Genomic DNA, 24,411 nt, shown 5'->3' with positions numbered 1-24,411 from the left:
GTGTTTTTGGTCCGGCCCACTATCTTGTTGGGCCGGCCCACTTGCTATATGGTGGACCCCATATACTAAATGGGCTGGCCCTTTAACAGGAAAGTGGGACCCACTGTGTTTTTGGCCCGGCCCACTGCCTTGTTGGGCCAGCCCATTTGATCTATTGTGGGCCCCACGTACTAAATGGGCCGGCCCGATAGCAGGAAAGTGGGACCCACATGCTAATTGGGCCGGCCCACTTGCTTTAAGGTGGACCCCACTTGGTAAATGGGCCGGCCCGATAACAGGAAAGTGGGTCCCACATGTCTTGTGGGCCGGCCCTTTTGCCTGTTGAACGGTCAAACGAGTGCATTCGGCCCGGCCCACACGCTTAGTGGGCCGGCCCATTAAAGTTTTGACCAGTCAACCTTAGAGGTTAGGCCCGGCCCACATAACTAATGGACCAGCCCAGCTATATAGTTGACCGGTCAAACTAAGTCAGCTGGCCCGGCCCGCAAACTTAATGGGTCGGCCCGCTTAAGACGTGGCAGGCCTCGTGTGGGCCTACCATCTACCACGGGGTTTCGTAGGTTAACGCCGTTAATCGCGCGATTAACGGCGTCTGCCACGTGTCAGTTTGCATGACGTCAGCAGTCAACGGGCTCCCGGAAACACTTTTGCAACGGTCCGATTTTCTGTGGCGGAAGGGCGCCCTAGCGCGACGGACCGAAAAAATCGTCGTAGAACTTTGCCTGACGCAGTTTCGACAACAGAACCCATATCGTCGGGTTAGGCCCATAGGCGACGAAAAATACCCCTTAGCGGACGATTTTGGGACGTTGTCTATCAGAACTTTTCTTGTAGTGAGGGTTGCTTGAGTATAAAGGGGTACAAGAATCTCGGTGAAAAATTTACCGAGAAAACAGGAAAGCAATTTACGAAGAAGCAATTCAAGAACAAATGGGATGCTTTAAAGAATGATTACAGGGGTTGGATGGAGTTGTAAAATGCAAGTGGGCTAGGTTGGGATCCTGTGACAAAAACTATGGACGCAGACTACGAGTGGTGGAAGACTCACCTACTTGTAAGTTATATGTTTATCACTTGTCGTGTCTATTTGTGTATGTTATTATAATATGAACTAATATATGTACTATGTTATTTTTTGCAGTATCGTCCTGAACATGCAAAGTTCAGAAATGGGCCACCGGCCAACTTGGAACAACAAGATGTCATGTTCAAGAAGGCTCATGTACCGGAAAATCAGCGGCCATTCTGGGACAAAAATTAGGAGAGGACAAGGATGGTCCAATATTGTTGGATGATGATGGTGAGGCAACGAAGAAAACAACCCTAGGAAAACGCAAGGCTTGTGTTGGAGAGAAGGAAAAGGAGAGCCCTTTTTTCAAGGCGTACAACACTGCCTTGAGCAGCATAGTTTCAAAGGTGAATGCTGGAAGTTCTAGCAGCAAGGATGACTCTGTCCCAACTATGAAGGAACTTTTAGCGATGGTTCGAGAGTGTGGAGTCAGTGAAGGCACTGATCTCATGTTTACAGCGGCCAAGCTTGCCGTGAAAAGGGAGCATAGAGAGTTGTGCGCAGCCTTTGAAACACCCGGAGGACGGTTTGATTATCTCGAGAGGACACATAATGAGTTAAACAAGTAGACGTGTCTTGCAATATGTGCACTATTTATTTGTTATTTGGAATTCTAGAACTTATGGACCATTTTGTGTACTGTTTATTTGGAATATCTTATAGACTATTTTGATCATTCTATAACTTATGCACCATTATGTGTATGTTCAATTTGGAATATCTTGTAGACTATCCATGAGTGTTGTTATTGGCATTTGGTGTATATTACTCTAGTATGTATGAGCTTTTGACTTGTGTAGTTTGAATTTTTGTAGATGGATGCAGATGAAAATGCACATGATGAAGAAATTCAAAGGATAATGCATCTTCTTGGAGTGGCGCATGATTTGGCTGTGTTGGGCTACTATGGTAATCTCTATTCTGAAAAATATTTGAATAAGACAACTAGGAGGATTCCACAACAAACTGTGCTTGAATGGGTGCATGAACAACTTGATGTTAGAAAAAGATGCTACAAAATGTTTAGAATGTATCCAGATGTGTTTGAACAACTTCACAACCTACTAGTTGCTAGCTATGGGTTAGAGTCAACAAGAGATATGGAATCAGTTGAATGTTTGGGTATGTTTCTATGGATGGTTGGAGGACCAGAATCATTGCACCAAGTTGAGAACCATTTTAGTCGGTCTCTTGAAACAATTCATAGGAAGTTCAACATGGTATTGAATTGTTTGTACAATTTGGGTAAAGATAACATAAAACCAGTGGATCGAAATTTCACGGATGTGCATCCAATAATTCAAGATCCTCGCTTTTGGCCTCATTTCAAAGGTGCCATTGGTGCCATAGATGGATCGCATATTCCAGTTGAAGTTCCTAAGGAAGAAGAAATTAACCATACCGGAAGACATGGTTACACATCACAAAATCTTCTTGCGATATGTGACTTTGATCTCAGATTCACGTTTGTAGTAGCTGGATAGCCTGGTTCGGCACATGATACATGCATACTGAACCACAACATTGTGAAGTATCCACAACAGTTTTCGACCCTCCTGATGGTAATATTCTATCTTACTATATACATGAGTTACATGTGCATTGTCGTATCCATGTGTCACATATTTATTTTTCTGTGCGCAGGTACATACTATATTGTTGATTCTGGTTATCCAAATAGAAAGTGGTTCCTAGCTCCTTACAAAAACAACACGTATCATTTACCAGACTTTCGCCGAGAAGGGCTACCAACAAAGAAGGAAGAAATTTTCAACTATGCGCATGCTCAGATTCGAAATGCTATCGAGCGTAATTTTGGTATCTTGAACAATAAGTGGCGCATATTGAAAGGTATCCCTTCTTACGGGTTGGTTAAGCAGAAGAAAATTATCCTAGCTTGCATCGCGCTTCACAATTTCATTAGAGACTTTCACTTACGTGACAAGCAGTTTGATCGTTGAGACTCGGATGAGAATTACATCCCTAAGGTGCAAAGGCAATCAATAACGACGCCAGGTGATAGTGCTCCGGGTGGACAACACACAAGCAACATGAACTCGACACGTGATGATATAGCCAACGCATTGTTCAATGCTAGAGCCACCTAGAACTGTTTGTGCTAGCTAGGAAAATAATATTGATATGTACTTTGGATAAATATATATTTGTAACGGATATGTCTTTTGGCTAAAACTACCTTCACGTATGCATTTCATGAATCCATATGTTATATATTATACCTAAATCAGCAATAACACAGGATCTCATGACTGTTAGGGTATTTCAGACAATTCCCCAGTTCACAGATTAACAGCCAGCTAAGTTGCCAAAGGCTAAAACTCATAACAGCAGCTTCTCCTGCACAGTAGCTTCCCCTGCACAGCAGCATAGCCAGCCACAGCCAGGCCTCTTTGTTTGGGCTTTTAGCTGCTTTCCACAGAAAAAAGTAGGACAAACGAAACAAACGGGTTAGCTGCGCGGTAGGCTTTTCCAAAAGCAGGTCCTCTTCCCACACATAATAAAAAGCATGGGTTGGAGGTGCTTCCCGAGCTTTTTTATAGCCTCCCGAAGCGTTAAATTTGTTTGTTCCGAAAATTACCACAAAACTGCCACCGCTGAGCTAACATCGTCTGGTTTTTTTCCCTACCTTTTCTCCCCAATCGTTCCCTTCTTACGAGAAACAGATTGATTCCCGTGTGCACTGCCGCTCGCCTACCCTGCAGCTCCGGCTGCCCCTTCCGGAGACTGGCCATCTCCGCCGCCAGACCTCGCCCCGTCGCCGGCGGACGTTCCCGTCGCCCTACCTCTCCCATCTCTCGCCGTCATTTGTCCCGCTGCCCTCCTCCACGCCGACGAACTTCTCCCTTTCCCCTCCGCTGGTGAGCCTCCCGTCCCCTGTCTCTTCCCCTTGCTTGATGAGCAGTACCACAACTTCTTGCTATGATTTGGTACACGGTGGTGATGGTAGATGATTTCTTGATGGTAATTTTGATTACAAACTACATGGTGTTTCGGTCTGTGGCGGAAAGAAAAAAGTATAAACATGTTAGTGCGTGTATAAACATGTTAGTGCGTTGTCTATTCTGCAATTGAAGGGAAACTGGACGTGAGTTGCTCCATTAATCATGAGTTTGCCGCTGCAATGCCATAGATGCTGACATGCAGCTGGACGTCAGGCTAGTGTCTCGATTGATCTTGTGCTGCTACTCCGTCGTTCTGCTAGTATCAGTGAACTGTGTTTTTGCTGTTGAACTATCTATGGAATAGATAATACCAGTACTCGTTTTGCAAAAATCGTGGGCGGGCCATGGCCTGGGTTTGCCCCAAGGTAGCTCCGCCAGTGGTTGTGATGGTAGATGAATTCATTGATACTCTATGTTTTTCATGGTGCTGTGATGGTAGATGATTTCATGGTGTTGTAATTTTGATTAGAAACGAACTCTGCTACTCACTGCTGAATGCCTCACGCGCAGGTAATATGCGTGGATAAAACATGTTTATTTGTTTCATGGTGCTGTAATTTTAGTTTGTGGAGCATCAATCTAGAATTGCTGTATATTTTTTATGCCACTGATTTGCTAGATAGATTTGTCATACACTCATGCTGCTGCATGTATTGAAATTTACCTTCACTTTGTAATTACGTAGTGTTTTTTTAGTATCTTGCAAAAGAGAAGGCTGTTTGGGATGCATACCACACTAGAGTTTTCTGTGACATATGTATGGATGAAGTCAACGCACACAATAGGGATGGGGGTTGCTTGAGTAGAAAGGGGTACAAGAATCTCGGTGAAAAATTTACCGAGAAAACAGGAAAGCAATTTACGAAGAAGCAATTCAACAACAAATGGGATGCTTTAAAGAAAGATTACACGGGTTGGATGGAGTTGCAAAATGCAACTGGGCTAGGTTGGGATCCTGTGACAGAAACTATGGACGCAGACTACGAGTGGTGGAAGACTCACCTACTTGTAAGTTATATGTTTATCACTTGTCGTGTCTATTTGTGTATGTTATTATAATGTGAACTAATATATGTACTATGTTATTTTTTGCAGTATCGTCCTGAACATGCAAAGTTCAGAAATGGGCCACCGACCAACTTGGAACAACAAGATGTCATGTTCAACAAGGCTCATGTCACCGGAGAATCAGCGGCCAATCCGGGACAAGAATTAGGAGAGGACAAGGATGGTCCAATATTGTTGGATGATGATGGTGAGGCAACGAAGAAAACAACCCTAGGAAAACGCAAGGCTTGTGTTGGAGAGAAGGAAAAGGAGAGCTTCTTTTTCAAGGCGTACAACACTGCCTTGAGCAGCATAGTTTCAGAGGTGGATGCTGGAAGTTCTAGCAGCAAGGATGACTCTGTCCCAACTATGAAGGAATTTTTAGCGATGGTTCGAGAGTGTGGAGTCAGTGAAGGCACTGATCTCATGTTTACAGCGGCCAAGCTTGCCGTGAAAAGGGAGCATAGAGTGTTGTTCGCAGCCTTTGAAACACCTGGAGGACGGTTTGATTATCTCGAGAGGACACATAATGAGTTAAACAAGTAGACGTGTCTTGCAATATGTGCACTATTTATTTGTTATTTGGAATTCTAGAACTTATGGACCATTTTGTGTACTATTTATTTGGAATATCTTGTAGACTATTTTGATCATTCTATAACTTATGCACCATTATGTGTCTGTTCAATTTGGAATATCTTGTAGACTATCCATGAGTGTTGTTATTGGCATTTGGTGTATATTACTCTAGTATGTATGAGTTTTTGACTTGTGTAGTTTGAATTTTTGTAGATGGATGCAGATGATAATGCACATGATGAAGAAATTCAAAGGATAATGCATCTTCTTAGAGTGGCGCATGATTTGGCTGTGTTGGGCTACTATGGTAATCTCTATTCTGAAAAATATTTGAATAAGGCAACTAGGAGGATTCCACAACAAACTGGGCTTGAATGGGTGTATGAACAACTTGATGATAGAAAAAGATGCTACAAAATGTTTAGAATGTATCCAAATGTGTTTGAACAACTGCTCATCCTACTAGTTGCTAGCTATGGGTTAGAGTCAACAAGAGATATGGAATCAGTTGAATGTTTGGGTATGTTTCTATGGATGGTTGGAGGACCACAATCATTTCACCAAGTTGAGAACCGTTTCAGTCGGTCTCTTGAAACAATTCATAGGAAGTTCAACATGGTATTGAATTGTTTGTACAATTTGGGTAAAGATAACATAAAACCAGTGGATCGAAATTTCACGGATGTGCATCCAAGAATTCAAGATCCTCGCTTTTGGCCTCATTTCAAAGGTGCCATTGGTGCCATAGATGGATCGCATATTCCAGTTGAAGTTCCTAAGGAAGAAGAAATTAACCACACCGGAAGACATGGTTACACATCATAAAATGTTCTTGCGATATGTGACTTTGATCTCAGATTCACGTTTGTAGTAGCTGGATGGCCTAGTTCGGCACATGATACATGCATACTGAACCACAGCATTGTGAAGTATCCACAACAGTTTCCGATCCCTCCTGATGGTAATAGTCTATCTTACTATATACATGAGTTACATATGCATTGTCGTATCCATGTGTCACATATTTATTTTTCTTGTCGCAGGTACATACTATCTTGTTGATTCTGGTTATCCAAATAGAAAGGGGTTCCTAACTCCTTACAAAAACAACACGTATCATTTACCAGACTTTCGCCGAAAAGGGCTACCAACAAATAAGGAAGAAATTTTCAACTATATGCATGCTTAGATTCGAAATGCTATCGAGCGTAATTTTGGTATCTTGAAAAATAAGTGGCGCATGTTGAAAGGTATCCCTTCTTACGGATTGGTTACGTAGAAAAAAATTATTCTAGCTTGCATCGCGCTTCACAATTTTATTAGAGACTCTCACTTACGTGACAAGTAGTTTGATTGTTGCGACTCGGATGAGAATTGCATCCCTAAAATGCAAAGGCAATCAATAACGACGCCAGGTGAGTGCTCCGGGTGGACAACACACAAGCAGCATGAACTTGACATGTGATGATATAGCCAACGCTCCGGGTGGACAACACACAAGCAGCATGAACTTGACATGTGATGATATAGCCAACGCATTGTTCAATGCTAGAGCCACCTAGAACTGTTTGTGCTAGCTAGGAAAATAATATTGATATGTACTTTAGATAAATCTATATTTGTAACGGATATGCCTTTTGGCTAAAACTACCTTCACGTATGCATTTCATGGATCCATATGTTATATATTACACCTAAATCAGCAATAACATAGGATCTCATGACTGTTAGGGTATTTCAAACAATTCCCCAGTTCACAGATTAACAGCCAGCTAAGTTGCCAAAGGCTAAAACTCAGAACAACAGCTTCTCCTGCACAGCAGCTTCCCAGCCCAAACAAAGAGGACACACGGCGGAAAAAGGAGCAGTGGTCGGTGCAATTTTTCATCCCATGTTCTTGTAAGTTGTAATAGGGTCAATCAATTTGACATTTTGGTGTACACCATGTTGCCTCTTGCTGTAGTCACCTTTCTTGATAGACTGATGATGTAGCATTCTGGCTTCCCAAAAAAGTGAGCTGCCCTCGCAAGAATTCAGGTCCTTCATTATCTGAATCCACAAACTTTACAAGACAGATGACAGACAAATTATACCAAATTTTTAAAAGGACTTAATAAGACTGGACAACACCACAAACAATATCACAAGCGTGCCAGAGTCAGAAGTAAAAGTACAGGAAAGAGGTTACAAAGGAGAGGGAAACTGGTCAGGCTTTGCTTGACCAGCAGAAGTACGAGAAACCATGTACATTTCATGCTTCGATGATATGAACATGGTTTCTCATACTTCTAAAATTTCCAAGTCTCCCGTGTGATCATCTACGCCTATGTATCCAAGATACACTGTGTTGCCTGTCCGAACAAGAATCTACAGAGCATTTAACATTTATTGTGTGGTACCGTGTGGCTACAAGACCCAAAAGTATCCGTATACACAAATGCTCATGTACAGGAATTATAGAGGAAGATGCAGTCTTGTTGTGAAACCATGCAGGTTTTACTGGTCCCGGTCACGATCACGGTAAATTGGCTGCGGCGTCCACTTGAAGTGCAGGTTCAGCTTTCCAGATTTAGCACCTTGTAACACATATGTATCTTGGAACTCACCTTCAAGTATGACCCTGGTAAGCGTCAAGATGCATCTTCCTATGTAATCCTGTAATTTCAATAGAAGAATGTTAGTGCGACAAAAATAGAATAACAGAACCATACATCTGATGACATAAGCCTGGGCTTATCAGGGTCGTATGATTTTGTGCTTCAGTACTCTTTGGGCCAAAGCTTCACAGATCTTATCTACTACTAGAGGGAAAGTTTTAAGCTAAAGTAGTTAGACAAAGAATAGTCACAACAATATACTCGTGGTTCAAAACCTATCAGGACCCATTAAAGGTCGCGTTTGCTCGTGAACTTTATATGCTTTGAGATCAGTAAAAAGATTAGGAGTACTGAAGGAAAATCAGATACTAGATGCTCCATGAAGGAAACTGTGCTGGTTCGTTCACAAAACCCACGATAGTGATGATTGGACCGAATTTGCCAGCATAACCGCTAAGCAATCAGCAACTACTATCGTAACAAGTCAGTAACCATGGCCGGTCAATATTACTTATAGCCGCAGAGCGTGGACAGATGTTTTACAAAGGGGTTGGACCTACCCACCCATAATAATGACATGGATAGCCTTGGATCTGCACGACTAGAACATGCAAAAGGAGAGGAGACATAGCAGAGGTGCAGCCGTAGGAACAGTTGTTATGAACTCAATAAAAACTTTAGCTTCTAAAGCAATGGAAATTGCCAAGGATGGAGCAAAACACTGTTGATTCTATAATACGTTGTAAGAAGGATGGAGTGAAACACTGTTACCCACCCGTTGTAGCAGACATGCTATAACATGTCTTGCAACTAAGAATTTTTCGTATTTTTTTTCCAGAATCTACAAAATGCAGTTCTGAAAAGGATGCAGCCACACCAATGTGCTGATGGCTGATGTGCAAAAATCATCTGTTGCAAGAAAAAATTCCCTCATCTGGAGGGTAACACACTGGAAGAACACACAGAGTCGTGGAAATATTTAGGAGGTGCTGGTGTGTCCGTAGCCTTGAATAAGATTAGGGTGGCTTTCTTAAATCTATACCATTCCTTGTACCCTCGCTTCTTTACAAAATCCGCAGCATGAAAAACGCATCCTACAGCGGCAAATATGACAATCCATATAATAGTATACTGAAAAGACAAATCTATATGGCATAGACCATCAAAAGACCATAGTAACATAAGTAGGACAATCACAAAGCTAAGCAGAACTAAATTGTCCACCCGTCCGAATTATAAAATGTTTTGGATATTTCGTTGTGGACGGACAGAAATTAGTGAATACTGAATAGACACTAAAATGCATCTAGATGCATACGATTCAGAAAAAGCTGGAACATCTTATAATTTGGAACATAGGGAGCAATACCTAAAAAAACTGAAATTAGGAAAAAGGAAATAGTGTGCAGAACCTTTCCAAACGTATCATGGTCCCATACTTCCACCATGAGCAAATCATGCAGAGCATCTTCTACTACAAAGTCAAAGGTCTGATTCCATATTGGATTTAATGTCTCAGTCACAACCTGCAAGTATAGTGAATCACGTGTAGGGAAAATGTAATGAATATAACTGCATATGAAGACAGAGAGTAAATACTTTACCCTTGTTTTCTTTTTGGTTTCCCCCTTTTTGAGGTACAAAACGACAAATGGGTCAGCCTTCCCCATCACATCCATTGCTGGTAGGTCCTCTGCAGATATAACAGTTACTGAAAGGACTCCTCTCATAATAACATTTTTCCTCTGATTGACATCAAATCCATTAGATTCCGTCTTGAGGACCTTCTCCAAAGAAGTTAACTGGATCTGACTAGCAAAAGGATTGGAACCTCCTTCTTGCTTACCAAAAGGATAGTACAGGAGCTCCAGGTGGACCTGAGGAGCGAACAAACCGTTAATTTCTCTATGAAAAACATAACAGCAGCACTGCAGCAGTACCATGATATACCTCAGTAACATCCCGTATCACTTTCATCCAACAACAGAGATATTTTCATCATGGTACAATTACATAACATAAAGGATAAATGATCTGCTCATTAGCACCACAATTTAGGGGTCTGTACTGATTGACGAAGAGAAGTAAAGCCAAGGTGCACAATGATCATTACTCTTTTTACTATTAACTCAATATATGAGATGTATGATTGCTAGTAAATCAGTTGCTTTAATCAGAGAATACCAATCTTATTGATGGAATAATGAAGCTCTGACACCTCAACTTCAAGAACCACCATAATCCAGTAGGCAATTTTGGATAAAATATAACAGCAAAACAGATTTGTATCATTAAGAACCCACCATACTAATCATTGATCACCTTTCTTGCAATTTAGGCATTAAGGAAAAATTGACCAGTCAGACATGAGAAAGAGACACCGGGAAAGTGTATATGGTCAAAATAGCAAATTGTCCATTAGTGTGTCTACACCACGTTTCTCTTGTTCGATTGCAGTCTTCCATGTTGACCAGTCAGACAAGGGAAAGAGACCATCACTGGGTGAAGAAAGTCAAGCATAAGACTAGTGCAGCATCGGGACAAAGAGGAGCCAGCTATGGTATGGAGAATGATTGCAAAGTGATAATGTCAGCAAGGCGGCTGGAGATGATTAACCTTTTCTGTTTTTACCATCAAGAAAGGTGATTGCAAATACTGAACGCAAAGAGGACGCCAGCTACTTGGTCAGTAAAGAGGCCCAAAATAACTCAACTTTCTGGCAGAAAATTTGGATTGAACCAAGGATGCAAGAGAAGGAGAGACATCAGACTTGCTAACAGTATACAGTGCTCCTCTTGTAGTCAGTTAACACAGTGGTGACATCGACGACAAGGGGAAGTATAAAATTACAAGGAAACAGAGTCTGTTTTTGAAGGAGAGCAGAGCAGGTGAGACAGCAGATAAGGATGACCCAGAGAGTTTCCTGCGTTGGCCATTGTTTCTCGCCCAGCTATCTAGAGGGGAAGAGCAAAGAAAGTTCGCTAGGAATAACATTGAAAAAGATGGCTTGACTGGACTTGGAACAACTCAGTTAAGACCACCTTCTTAATTTTGATAAAAACAACTAACAGAAAAAATGACAGTACATGTTGCTTAGAATCTCAGTAGTTATGTGCAGTACATTCATGATAAATAGGAAATGCAAGGAAGCTAGAGCAATTTTTGCTGTTTGACCACACATTCGGGTGTAGACAGTAGCAAATTATGCTCAAAAGTGCAACAACTAACCTGACCACGAGGTTTCTTATCACGCTGAATTTCCAGGTCTTTCACAAGTTCCAACCAAACATCTTTGACCTTTCCAGGCTGAAGACCCGCCAACTCTACTCGAGCGCAACCAATAATCTCTGATGGCTGGAGCCCTTCGTCGTCATAAATTTTCACGGTCAGGTGCTGGGTAGATGAGTCTTCCACCACAAATTCGTAGTGTTCATTCCATATAGGATTCAAATCATTATTCTGCAACACAATAGAAGTAAGGATGTAAACTTTCCCTGAGTTCACCAGATGAACGCAACTCACTTACTATTGTTTTGCTTTTCTTCGTTTTTGCACTCAGCGGGCGTATGTATAGCACAGCAAATGGGTCAGACTTCCCAACAAGGTCCTTGTTCTTCAAGTCCCTAGCTTCCACCAGTTTTACTTCTAATAATCCAACAGGTTTCAGCTCCAGATCACTGAATGTAGCAGGCATAGTGTCACCACTCTGGAGACAGGCATATAAGTAATGCTCCAAAATTATCAATTGAGTTACCTACCTATAATCGCCTGGTACAATGGGGACGATTATGCGATTAGGCCATGTCAGTGTGTCCTCGATGGTATCCCGTATTGTTCCCTGAATTGTTTCCTGACTGAGATGCACGCAACAGTATGTATACCGAAGTGTTAGCTGATAATGTATGGGCTATCAAACCTCGATTGCATCAGAAATTCCAGGAATTGCTGTCATTTCGCCACCAACAACCTTGAGGGTAAAATCCACCTTGCTCTACAGTCAAATCAATGACATCATGCAACCTTCTATCTCTTGCAAGATCACTTAGAAAGAACTGAAATACCTTCTCTCTCAAAGAAACGCAAACAGCTCCAAAGCATGGGAGTTCGGCTACTAGAGGCTTAAAGAGTAGCCGGAGTACGCCTGTGAATCCAATATTTTTCACCTAGAGACGGAAGGACTTATAAAACGATAATTAGTACTTGATATAAGGTTATTCTGTGGTGTAAGAAAACTAATAATATGCCAAGGTCAATGTGTAAATAAAGTGTCAACAATGGAACTCGTCAGTTGAGATCGATTTTTTTTGTTTCCCACTGACAACTGAAACCAAATTGCAGTTGCTTGTACAATGGCTTCTTCCTTGTTTCTTAACAAACAATGGTAATACTCCATAGAAGGACACTTAACATTGTAAGTATGCAACTTGCGCTTCCATGAGGCCGAAGGTCAATATATATATACATGCACAGGTGTGATAATATGCAGATACGAGATAAGACCGTGAAAAAAAAATGTCCATACGGACAGAGCACGAGTTGTGTGTGCACTGGAAAAAGAAAACCTTGGGGCTCTAATACCATGTTGTAAAATATGCAACTTGTATTTCCATGAAGCCAAAGGCCAATATATATATGTGTGCAGGTGTGTTAAATATGCAGGAAACTCCTTACACAGCAGTACACGGAAAGCTGCAATGGACGATAGACCTCCTCTCTCTGTGCTAATTCCGATTGCAACATTTGAAAATTACCTGTACAGGAAGTGAAATCCCCAGTGTTGTTTGAATGTCAAGTACTATGTTGGGATTACCATCCCATTGCATCTCAAGCTCCATGATGATACCAGCGCTATCACTATCCAGAAGTTGCACTCCTGAAAAAATCATTTGCTAAGTGGTCAACAAATACTAATGCTGTTTCGTTGTAAGAGAATCCCAACCATTGTAACATTATTTTGATAAAAGCCAGCATATAGACATCAAACTAACTAAAACATGTGCTGTGTTGTTTTTTTATTATCTGAAATTAGTTGAGATAAGCAGGATAGTTTGTTTTTTTTAACAAAGTATCCTTGACAAACGATGCAACAGCAAACAGGGCATTCTGGCCTAGCCATGTGTAAGAAGCTGAGCACAGAGCTGCGGTCCATGGTGCATGAACATGTTCTATTGCTAACCTGGTGCGCAAACAAACGTTATGACATCTTACCATGTTTTGTTTGGATTTTTGAGAAACAGAGCCACTCAATAATGTCAGTAACGTTACACACAATGACAAGAGTGAGCATGTCAAGATTGTAATTACACAAATTATCAATTGAATCACCTAACACTTAATGCCTTATAATATATGGTGACACAATAAATTCACATATCTCACAGCCACAGCAATCAATCGCCTCCACATATCTCACGTTATGACTTGTTTCAAGTCCAGTTCCATCTTCCAACTTCGGACAAGATAATACAACCACTGACCACTCTACTTATTCCTCTCCTCCAACATTAGTCGAACAGCAATTCTCACAAAGTCACCCCCAATCTGAACTTGATAATATGATAAGCTTAGCACAGATACACTACACACAATAAGGACGCAACGAGCACACAACCTCCTTTCTGGAGATGGTGCTATTTGACACAGTTGAGCTTTCTAAACTGTAGAAACCTCATGCTAGATAGTGCTTGTGCTAAAAATGCAAGTATTATTTAATTTAAAACGACAGCTTAGTCGTTGTTTACACAGCAATTAGAAGCTCTAAAGAACCTGTTACATTAAGTTTAAAGATGAATGCCACTGAAAGGAATATAATGTTATTCCTGAGTATAGAGGCATAGATTACATGAACATAAGGAGCAACAAACTGCCCACCGCAACCTTCACCTGAGTTGCTTCTCAGCCCGTGAGCCTTGAGGGGAAAGAATATAGGAAGCCTAACTATTTGTCGCTTTGTCCTTATGTTGAAAATTTCAAGGCTTTAATAACATGCCTGGTTACTTAGTAGTATATGGTATCATCCAACAAACCTAAACAAAATTGAACTGCACATTTTATTTACTGCTACTGCATTGAAACAACATTAGCAAATGAAATTAAATGATTGCAAGAAATAAATAAAATAGTTGATGGCTGGCACTTGATGATCTGTTTCCAGCAGCCTTGCTGGTTCTAGTGAACTGTTCTCCGAGCATCAATTGCAAGAAATTAGTTGTGCCTTCAAGAGATAAAGACTAGTATGTGTGGGGATAAATGAAGGTCACACACTATATTACACATGTACTCATTAATTCTTGTGCACCAACTAAAGGCTTATCAATGAAAATTATATCATAATATGCCACATATACTGTATGATATAAAAAGAAAGACCATTCATCAATCGACAGACTATGAAGATTTTTTATTGAGGTCCTACCTGTAAACTGAGGAGCAACAGTACCAAGTGTCAACTTCGAGAAATGGATGGAGGCTAAAATGAATGACTTGTATTGCTCGAATACAGGCTCCACAGAAGTTTTTATCAGCTCCGATGCAGCCTACAATAACCACACTTGCCGTCCTAAGTAACTTCCGGTGTCCATATAACTACTTTATTTAAGAAGTAGTATCAAGCATAATAAATAGGGATACTTAAGTGAAGCTGGAATTAGCACCTCATTGACAAATGGCCAGATTTTTATTAATTCTTGATTCAGCCATTTAAGCTGTAGAAGTTAAAACAAAAGTAACGTATCAGTACAAATATTGAACAACGGTAAGGTCATTCAGCCATTTAAGCTATAAAAATTAGAATCCAAGGTATCCGCAGAACATTGGGCAACAGAAGGGTCAAATCAAAAGAAAAGATTAAGAGAGAGAGAGAGAAAGGCTCAACTTCTGCTTTTGGGTGAAAGATACCCATGATGGATAGAACTCAGGAGGAATAAGCGTCTTCAAATCTTGAACAGTCAATTTTGAGAAAGATGAAACTGTAGCAGCCTGCAAACAGGTAAGATTATGGTGAGAATTGACAGCTCCACAAACAAGTGTTGATGTAGGCAGACTTTGTCAACTAACAGAGCACTCGCACATGCACACACACGTTTTAGCTCCATGTAAACCGTTATTTTTCCCCCGCACCATGCAGGAGAGCTGAAACTATATTCATTAAGAAGAAAGACGTTCACAACGCCAAAGATGGCACGGCCCATAAAACGCCAAAACATAAGAAGTAACAACTGTACACATTATCATGAAGAGGTTTTGTAGATATCATGTGAACATCTTCTCTTTCCTTTTTAGTACAAATTGTAACACTACCTCACATTTCTCATTCGGCTACCTCACCTGTTAAATTTTGACATGTTGGCTGCTATACTTCCTACATTGAAATATCATGTGAATATTTTTTTGAATCAAGAAGCTGGTGCACAACATCATAAAAACTGTAGGGACATGTTGACATGTTCCACACTTCCACTGCCAAGTTTCAGTATCTACTAGAAGTAAATGAACTGCCCTTTCTGACCAAACCGAACTCAAAACAATTATGACACCACGTCCATCAATATATCAGCATGAACGTAGAAACTAGATACATGTAGATTATTTTCCACTCACATAATTTTGTATTGGTTTTGTACAAGTTCATTCCACAAACTGTTTGAGTTTGGGAGAAGTTGCGGTATCTGCATACAGAGATACATCTTTCGTAGCTTTCTTAATTAATTGTTCCAATCCTATGTGGAAGATGGTGGAGCATTGGGGCAGCTCCTTTTTTTTCAATAACGGGGAAGCATTGGGGCAGCTCTAACGACATCACAAATGGAAACAACAAGCGTATGATCGAAGCCTAGCAATTACGGCCCATATAAATCAATCACCCACGCCTCCGCAATCCACATGAATCGACATCAAAACCACACTGATTTCCAATCTGCAAGGCTACTCTAAAATCCACAGAGCTCTAGAGCCTAAACCTAATAGCTCCTAATTTCGAGCATCTACACGGGAAGAGTCGCATCACCCACACACTGACTTACACCAAACAACCCAGCGGCCAATCGAATCGCACTGGATCACTGAATCATGCGCGCCAGGATGGAATTGGAAACGAGGGGGAAGCGGGTGGCCGAAACATCAGCTCGTGGCACGTACCAGCTCGCGGCGCTGCTCGGCGCGGGAGTTCTCGAGGCGCGCGAACGCCATGACGACGGCGACGCCGAGCACCAGACCCAGCAAGGCTCCGAACAGGAACGCCATGGCACGCCACCCCGCTTCTCCTCCTCCGCCTCGCGAGGTTGAGCTGCGCCTCGCGCGTTTGGGTGGTGTTTGGGCTCGATTGCTTGATGCGGAGAAGATGCGCAAGAACGAGAGGCGAGGCGAGCCGAGTGGTTGTCTTCTTTTTCGCCTTCTTAATTAATTCGTTTTCTGATGTGCTTTGCGTATTGGTGTGGTGTCGGTCGCGCTGGGGCGCACGTGTCAAGCAGACATTCGCGGTGGGGCGCAGGTGTCAAGAAGACAAGTTCATCACACTTTACACATGGTACGGCGCAAAATGGAGTTTAAAAGGGCCTCAACAAGGCCAGAACATCATATGAAGTCCAAAAGGAGGTCATGGTGCTAGACTTTGACGCCGTAGATCAGTCGTCTCGCGCGCGGATTTCGGCGCGCCTCTTCATGAACCAGGCTCTGGTGTCGTCGTCGACGCTGCTCAAGTCGGCTAGCATGATCCTTGTGTCCTTTGCACGGGTCTTGGCATCGGCATCCATCCTCCTGGCCTCGGCGTCACGCAATTTTGCCTCGGCGTCTGCCTTTTTGGCCTCGACGTCCATCCTTTGGACCTCAATGACCTCTTTGGCGAGGTTGAGGTAGATGGCAGCTGCGACCTCTTTTTCCAGACGCTTCTTCTCGTCCCTTTTCGCCATGGCGGCTTGATTCTTGGCCATCAACTTCTTCAAGCTCTGGGTGAACGCAATGGCAGCTGCCTCCCGGGCTAGACCGGCCTTGGTAGCCTTATGGCCTCGGGGACGGGGTGGAAGGGCATGACGGCCATGATCGTCATCTTCACCGTCGACGTTAACCGCTGTCCTATTCTTCACAGCTTCATCGTAGGCCGCAAAGCTTGCCTGCCAATTTTGCGCGTCCTTCAGCTTGTCCCAGCAATGGACCATATGGAAGCCCTTCTTATGCACTGCCTTCACTAGTAGAAAAAGGGGTTTCAGTCCGGTTTATAAAGGCCCAACCCTTTAGTCCCGGTTCAAATGTACACCTGGACTAAATGGTCCTCCACGTGGTGCGGCCAGGAGGCTCGTGGTGGAGGACCTTTGGTCCCGGTTCTTCAGACGAACCGGGATTAGAGGGTCTCTGCCGCGGCAGAGAAAATGACCGTTTCTCTGCCGCGGTTTAGGTTTAGGGTGTAACAGCGTTTCTCTGCCGCGGTAGAGTTTCAGGGTTTTATATTATTCATTCAGTTCTGCAATGCATACATCATTCAAGAACCACAAACATCGTCATGAATATATATACATCATCATGAAATACAGTACACGTAATGCATGTTTAAAATATAAAGTCGGACCTCTTTACTATATCTACCTCATGTGCCTAACGTCAAATATGTACTCCCGATGGTCGAGCTATGACCTCGCTAAGAAAGAATCTCGCAAGTTCCTCTTGAATTGCTTGTATGCGATCCTCCGTTAGGAGAGAGTCCCGCAGGCGTTCCATCTAAATTTAAAAAAAAAGGGAGATCAATATATATGAATGGAACTCAATACAATTGATGGTAATAAAATAAGATTGTGAAATATTGTTCACGTACACGAATGGCTTGTATAGCCACCTCCGGTTCCCTGTGATAGGTCATCTCGCGAATGAACTCGCAGACGTAGTATCCACATAAGTTATTCCTAGGTTCCTGCTTCAAACACTTTACGAAAAAATAGTTCAATCAAACTAATAATCAAGCATGATAATGCATGGTAATTAAGTAACAGTAAAATGGAACTAACTGGGACTCACCACAGCGCTTTGGCGTTCAGGACCGTCGGATCAGCTCAACCAATGCTCTAGATCAAAATATTAATCCCGAAACCGTCGTTAACCTCGTTTACTTCTACAAATCGCAGTTAATGGGCTAGCCCACCGTAACAGGGCTGCTACTCTGTGGATCAACTCAGGCTATTCCTGGTTAATCGGGCCGTGAAGAGGTCATATGGGCTCTATTGGATTATCCCATGTACTATTTTTTTTTCGTCATCCTCCTCGAGTCCTCTTGGCCAGCAAAATAAACCAAACGCACCCGTTCGCCGTTCTCCCTCGCTCCACCCGCCCATTGCCTCGTCGGCGTTTTACCTCCGCGAGCGATTCGTGCCGGCAAAGAACCATTGAACCATCTCTCTCAGTTTTCGATCGATTTAGAATAGGACACGATCCCCCCACCACCACCCACACACCCAACCCAATTCGTGCGCTTCTTCTCTGGCGTCGGCACGATGCAGATGGTTCGCAGGCAGCAGAGTGGGTTCGTCCATGCAAGACTGGGACTCCTATATTCTCCTGTGGACCCAGTCCACCCTCAGGCTGGCCATAGTGGTAGTATCATAGGTAGTATCATGCATTTTAGGCCCACAAAAATGATGATGTGGCATCTAATTAAGGAGGAGAGACAAGATTAGAGTAACATAGGTGGATACTGTATCATAGCTCACGTTACGAGAAAAGTAAATGGCAAATAAATCTTGTACGTAGATTTACATTGAGATTCTACAAAACAATACATTTGGAAATTTATGATATTACTCTATAATACCACCCACTATAGAGATAGTATCATAGACAAGTATCATATGCATGATACTAGTATATAATACTATGCACTATGACCAGCCTCAGATGAAAGAACATCTCTCATATTATGTTTTGAGTGTTTGATGTCAATGTATGTGATACACTAATGGTTGTTTAAGTGATACAGGAATTACATAGATACATTTGTATGTGTGTTGGATGTGGTCAGTGTTGTCAAAAAGCAGTTGCAAAAATAATCATCAGGCCGGATAATCCGGGCCGGATATTTCCAAAATATCCGGCCCCCAGAATTTCGGCTAAGGACTTGAGGAAATGCAGCTCAGTATAGGGGCCGGACATTTGCCCGGATATTGTCCCGGTTTTGTACCAGGGCCGGATTATCTGGGCCGGATATTTCAAGAATATCCGGCCCCCTCGAAAATGGCTAAGGACCTGAAGAATTGCTTCTCAGACTAGGGGCCGGACATTTGCCCGGACATTGTCATGGTTTTGTACCTGGAGGCCGGATTATCTGGGGGGGGGGGGCGGATTATCCGGCCCTTACTTAGGGCGGATTATCCGGCCCCCCGAAATGCTCAGCAAATTTGGATTTTGGGGAGGGGTATTTATACCCCTCTTCTTCTTCCTTACCTCTTTGCTCAATCATTGCACAAGAAATCTGCCAAGCTTCACCACCATTAGAGCCACCTCAAGAAACACAAGATTTGCAAGATCTCCTTCCTCCCCCAACCAAAGCTCTTGATCTTTGGAGATTCGAAGGAGAAGCCACCGATCTACATCCTCACCGAAGCGATTCTCATTTCCCCCTCATTTGTTTGAGGGATCTCATGCTAGTGTTCCTATTTGGTTCCATAGTTGATTTGTGTTGATGTGTTGTTGTTGATTGTTGTATTGTTACAGATTTGGGAGCCTCCAATTCGGTTGTGGATGTGTGCCCCAAGAACCTTGTAAAGGTCCGGTTTCCGCCTCGAGGAAATCCCTTAGTGGAAGTGGGCTAGGCCTTCGTGGCGTTGCTCACAGGAGATCTGAGTGAAGCCTTCGTGGCTGTTGGTTTGGCTTGCGCAGCAACCACACTCCTCCAAACGTAGACGTACCTTCTTGCAAAGGAAGGGAACTACGGGAATCATCTCCGTGTCATTGCGTGCTCCACTCTCGGTTACCTCTATCCCACTCTATCTCTTATATATTGCGTAGCTATATCTTGCCTAGTTGATAACCTTGTCATATAGGTAAATTCACTTAGTTGCATATCTAGAGAATTTACCTTTTGTGTCAAGCCTAAATTGAAAAAGAACTAAAAATTGATTAGCACCTATTCACCCCCCCCCCCCTCTAGGTGCGGCATACGATCCTTTCAATTGGTATCAGAGCCTCGGCTCTTATTTCGGGCTTAACCGCCTAAGAGTATGCCGGAAGATGGGGCTTCGGAAGAGGCCGGTAAGATGGTCACCATGGAGGACATCAATTCGTTGAGATCCTCCATGGACGCTCAAATGGAAAGCATGAGAAAAATGATTTTCGAGCTTTTGACTCTGGTCCTTCCTAAGGCTCCCACCATAGAGGTAAAGGACACGGGTGTGTTAGAAGAGGGAGGTGCTTCGGCATTACCCTCCTCTACTAAACCCGTGGAAGGTGATAACTTAAACACTAACAAATCTCCCATTGCATCTCCTAGGGATACTAGTGGAGGTGAGAGCTACAATCGAGTAGCTCCACCATTTCTATCTCCCGATATACCGGTTCCTCATCCCCATTTGAACATTCGAGGCGACCCACCTAAGTTTTCCGTTGAGAATTTCGATACTTGGCGATTTGAGTTTCGCTCTCATGTTTGCAGTGCCTCCAATGAACTTTGGAGAATCATCTTGGAAGGCTTCAACCCTTACAACCCCGACAAGTTGACTAGAAGAGAAGCGGTTGATAGTCAACTCAACAACACCGCCTTGCACATGATTCAAACTAGTGTGGGGACAAAGGATTTGCCTCGTGTTCGAAACTACACCACCGCCAAGGAAGCTTGGGAAGGCTTGGCCGCTAGTTGCATTGGAAGTGAGAGCACGAGAAGGAACAAGTATAATGCTCTTCGGAATCAAGCCGAAGGATTCATGAGGCTACCGGATGAAGATCATCAAGTCATGTATTCAAGACTTCTCATCGTTGCCGACTCCTTCCGGCTTATTGGTGCAACCCACATCAATGACTCTTGGATCAAGGAGAAGTACATTGAATGCATGATGCCGTATGTACCCATTGATGTCAAGACCCTTGTTGGGAGAGAATGCTATTCCTCTCTCTCATCTCAAGATGCCGTGCACGAGATGCAAGCCCTCAAGGTGCTCGAGCAAAACTCTCATGATTCCCTCAATCGTGCCATTGGGATGTCAAAAGGGAACAATCTTGCCTTGACGGTCAACTCCGTTGAAGAAGTGATTCCTCAAGAATCTTATAGGGCATCTTGGAGCATGTCCTATCCGGAAGATTTGCAATGCCACTACCATGACCACATGGCCTTCCATGCAAAGTCGTTTTGGATTGATCCGTCCAAGGCCAAGGAAGACAACATCAAGAGAAACAACAAAAGTGGGTTCACTAGCTTTGGTCCAAAGACAAGATCATGCTACAATTGTGATGACAAGCGCCACTTCATTGCCGAATGCCCCTATGAGAATAGAGAGCTTCATAATGGGAGGCTCATTCCCAAGGACAAGAGCAAAGACACAAAGGGCAAATATTCAAAAGCCCCCAACAAGAAATTCTACAACAACAAGACCAAGAAGGGCAAGAGGCCCTCAAGAGTTGTGCTAGTAACAAAGGAAGAATATTCTTCTGATGAAGTGGGAAGCTCTAGTAGTGAGGAAGATGAAGAAAGCTCAAAGGAATTGGCCGCCATCGTCACCACCAACATTCCCTCTTCATCTCTCTTTGACTCTCCAAATGAGAATCTTCATATCAAGAATGCACATTGCTTCATGGCAAGGTCCTCCTTGGACACATCTATTGTGCTATCAACTCAAGAAGAGTATACCTCCGGAGATGATGATGTCGATGATGAAGAAGATGCAACCTCTAATGGATTGGTCGCTCTTGCCTCTCTCTCCACTAACTCTTCATCACCAAGTGAATCCCCCAATGAGGTCATTCATGTGGAGGAAGAAAGTTGCCTCATGGCTAAATCCTCCGAGGTATCATCCCCTAACCCCTCTATGCCTAACATATCTAGTGATCTAGGGGTTGATGATGCTAGTCTAAAAGTGAAACAAGAAATGCTAGAGTTTGATGATTTCATTCTCAACCTACAAGGTAACACTAAAAAGCATGTTTCAAATCTCATGGTTCGTATAGCTCAACAAAGTGATATTCTTGAGAAAAAGGGTCAAATAGAGAGAGAAGATTCTCTTGAAATCCATGCTCTTAAAAATGCTCTTGAGGAAAGTCAAGAAACTATAGCTTCTCTTGAGGAGAGGCTAGAAACTCTTGAAGAGCCTCAAGATAAAATTAACAAGCTCACAAAAGCTAGAGATCTTGCTAGGGCTAAGTCTAAAGTGCTTAAAAAGGAAAAGGCCCAATTTGAGGTTGATCATGAGAAACTTGTGAAAGATCTAGATGAACTAGACAAAGCTCACAAAGCTTTGAAGAGTGAATACACTCTCTTATCCAAGTCTTATGAGCAACTTCAAATTAGGCTTGCCTCATATGATGTGCCTAGTTCCTCTACTCCTTCATGTGATCATGCAAATGTTATTGAGGAAAATGCTAGGTTGAAGGATGAACTTGCTAAGGCCTCCTCTCCCCAAAGTAAATTTTCGTTGGATGATCTCTTGAGTAAGCAAAGATCAAACAATGGGAAGGAGGGCCTTGGTTATGGGGCCAAGGCAAAGAAGGCAAACAAGCAAAAGGTCAAGCCCGCACAAGAGAAGAAGAAAGATATCACTAATGGTGAAGCCCCTAAGGGCAAAACCATGAATGATGATGATGCGGGAAATGCTAACCCTCACTATGTTTTATTTAAAGATTATTATGGTGATGTTTATGCTAAATATGTTGGCCCATATGATGGTTATGTTGCTTGGTCTATTTGGGTCCCAAAGACCCTTGTTGCTAACAAAAGAGGACCCATTGAGAAATGGGTACCTAAATCCAAGAATTGATCTCATGTAGGACTATGCCGCCGGAGGGTCAAAATGGGTACTTGATAGTGGATGTACAAGTCATATGACCGGCGGCAAGAACCTCGTCAAGGAGTTGAGGCCCAATACAAATAATATCACCGTCTCCTTTGGCGATAATTCTACATCCGAGGTAATGGGTTTTGGCAAGGTTGTGGTTGCACACAACATTACTCTTGTGGATGTCATGCTTGTCAAAACCCTTGGTTACAATTTGCTCTCCGTTTCCGCCTTTGGCAAGATGGGTTTCGCCGTCTTTATTGATAATGATATTGTGGTCCTCTTGTGGAGCAAGACTCTAAAAGTCGCTTTCGTTGGGTATTGCGAACATAACTTGTATGTGGTGGACTTTTCGGGGACCACCACTTCAAGTGCGATGTGCCTATTCGGAAAGGCGGATGTGGGTTGGTTGTGGCATCGCCGCCTAGCCCATGTCAACATGAGAACTTTGCAAAGTCTTCACAAGGGAACCATATTGTGGGACTAATGGAAAATGTTTCTTTTGCCAAAGATCGTGTTTGTAGGGCTTGTGTTGAAGGCAAAATGCATGACTCTCCGCATCCAAGCAAGACTATCATCTCTTCCAAGAGGATCTTGGAGCTCCTTCATGTGGATCTCTTTGGTCCCGTTACTCATGCAAGTCTTGGTGCGAAGAAACATTGCTTGGTGATTGTTGATGATTACTCAAGATACACTTGGGTCTACTTTCTCAAGACGAAAGATGAGACTCAACAAATATTCATTGACTTTGCTACCGAGGTGCAACGCCAACACAACCTCCTCATTATGGCAACTAGTAAGTAGCACGTGCAATATATAATTCTAAAATATTTTCATATTTTATTTAGTATGCAGATGTTTATAATTTGTTTTTCTAAATTAGTCACCAAGACCAAAGTTTGGCTTTTGAAAAAACTAATACACCCTAAACGAAGGAATAGAAGGAGCAATATATCGGATTACTACAACTAAATTTTTAGTAAGTATGAAATAGAAGTGTACCCTCATAGAAAGTGATACAACTTTTTCATGGACATGTCATTAAGAGTATATATAGTATTGCGATTAGATGTCGAAAAATATTAAGGGTCTATCTTACCTAGTGTGACTTGCATTCAAAGCTAGACTATCTATGTTATATATTTTTGCGATATTTTTGAATTTCAAAATACTTTATACCATATTTATATATAAATTTA

At 42.5% G+C, this 24,411-nt stretch overlaps 2 protein-coding genes across 2 annotated transcripts; one reads left to right on the top strand and one right to left on the bottom strand.

The window, feature by feature from the left end:
- The first annotated feature begins 1,015 nt into the window (after positions 1-1,015).
- Positions 1,016-5,675, top strand: LOC127303842 (uncharacterized). The gene is made up of 9 exons (XM_071824097.1): positions 1,016-1,054; positions 1,142-1,222; positions 1,885-1,978; positions 2,321-2,512; positions 2,614-2,631; positions 2,714-2,940; positions 3,754-3,948; positions 4,729-5,040; positions 5,128-5,675. The coding sequence occupies exons 1-9, from the start codon at positions 1,016-1,018 to the stop codon at positions 5,623-5,625; spliced, it is 1,656 nt and encodes a 551-aa protein (XP_071680198.1). The 3' UTR covers positions 5,626-5,675.
- A 2,312-nt stretch (positions 5,676-7,987) lies between these two features.
- On the bottom strand, positions 7,988-16,649 carry LOC127300993 (synaptotagmin-5). Its single transcript, XM_051331199.2, has 13 exons — positions 16,392-16,649; positions 15,131-15,233; positions 14,909-14,961; positions 14,671-14,791; positions 13,007-13,128; positions 12,317-12,418; positions 12,172-12,246; positions 12,014-12,093; positions 11,782-11,932; positions 11,484-11,714; positions 9,860-10,132; positions 9,668-9,781; positions 7,988-8,313 (listed from the first exon to the last, which is right to left on the bottom strand). Exons 1-13 carry the CDS (start codon positions 16,494-16,496, stop codon positions 8,155-8,157), a joined length of 1,689 nt encoding a protein of 562 aa, XP_051187159.1. The 5' UTR covers positions 16,497-16,649; the 3' UTR covers positions 7,988-8,154.
- Between the last annotated feature and the right edge of the window lie 7,762 nt (positions 16,650-24,411).

Source organism: Lolium perenne, chromosome 7 (genome assembly GCF_019359855.2).
Source record: "Lolium perenne isolate Kyuss_39 chromosome 7, Kyuss_2.0, whole genome shotgun sequence".
Lineage (NCBI taxonomy): Eukaryota > Viridiplantae > Streptophyta > Magnoliopsida > Poales > Poaceae > Lolium > Lolium perenne.
This window is presented reverse-complemented; position numbering and strand designations above follow the sequence as displayed.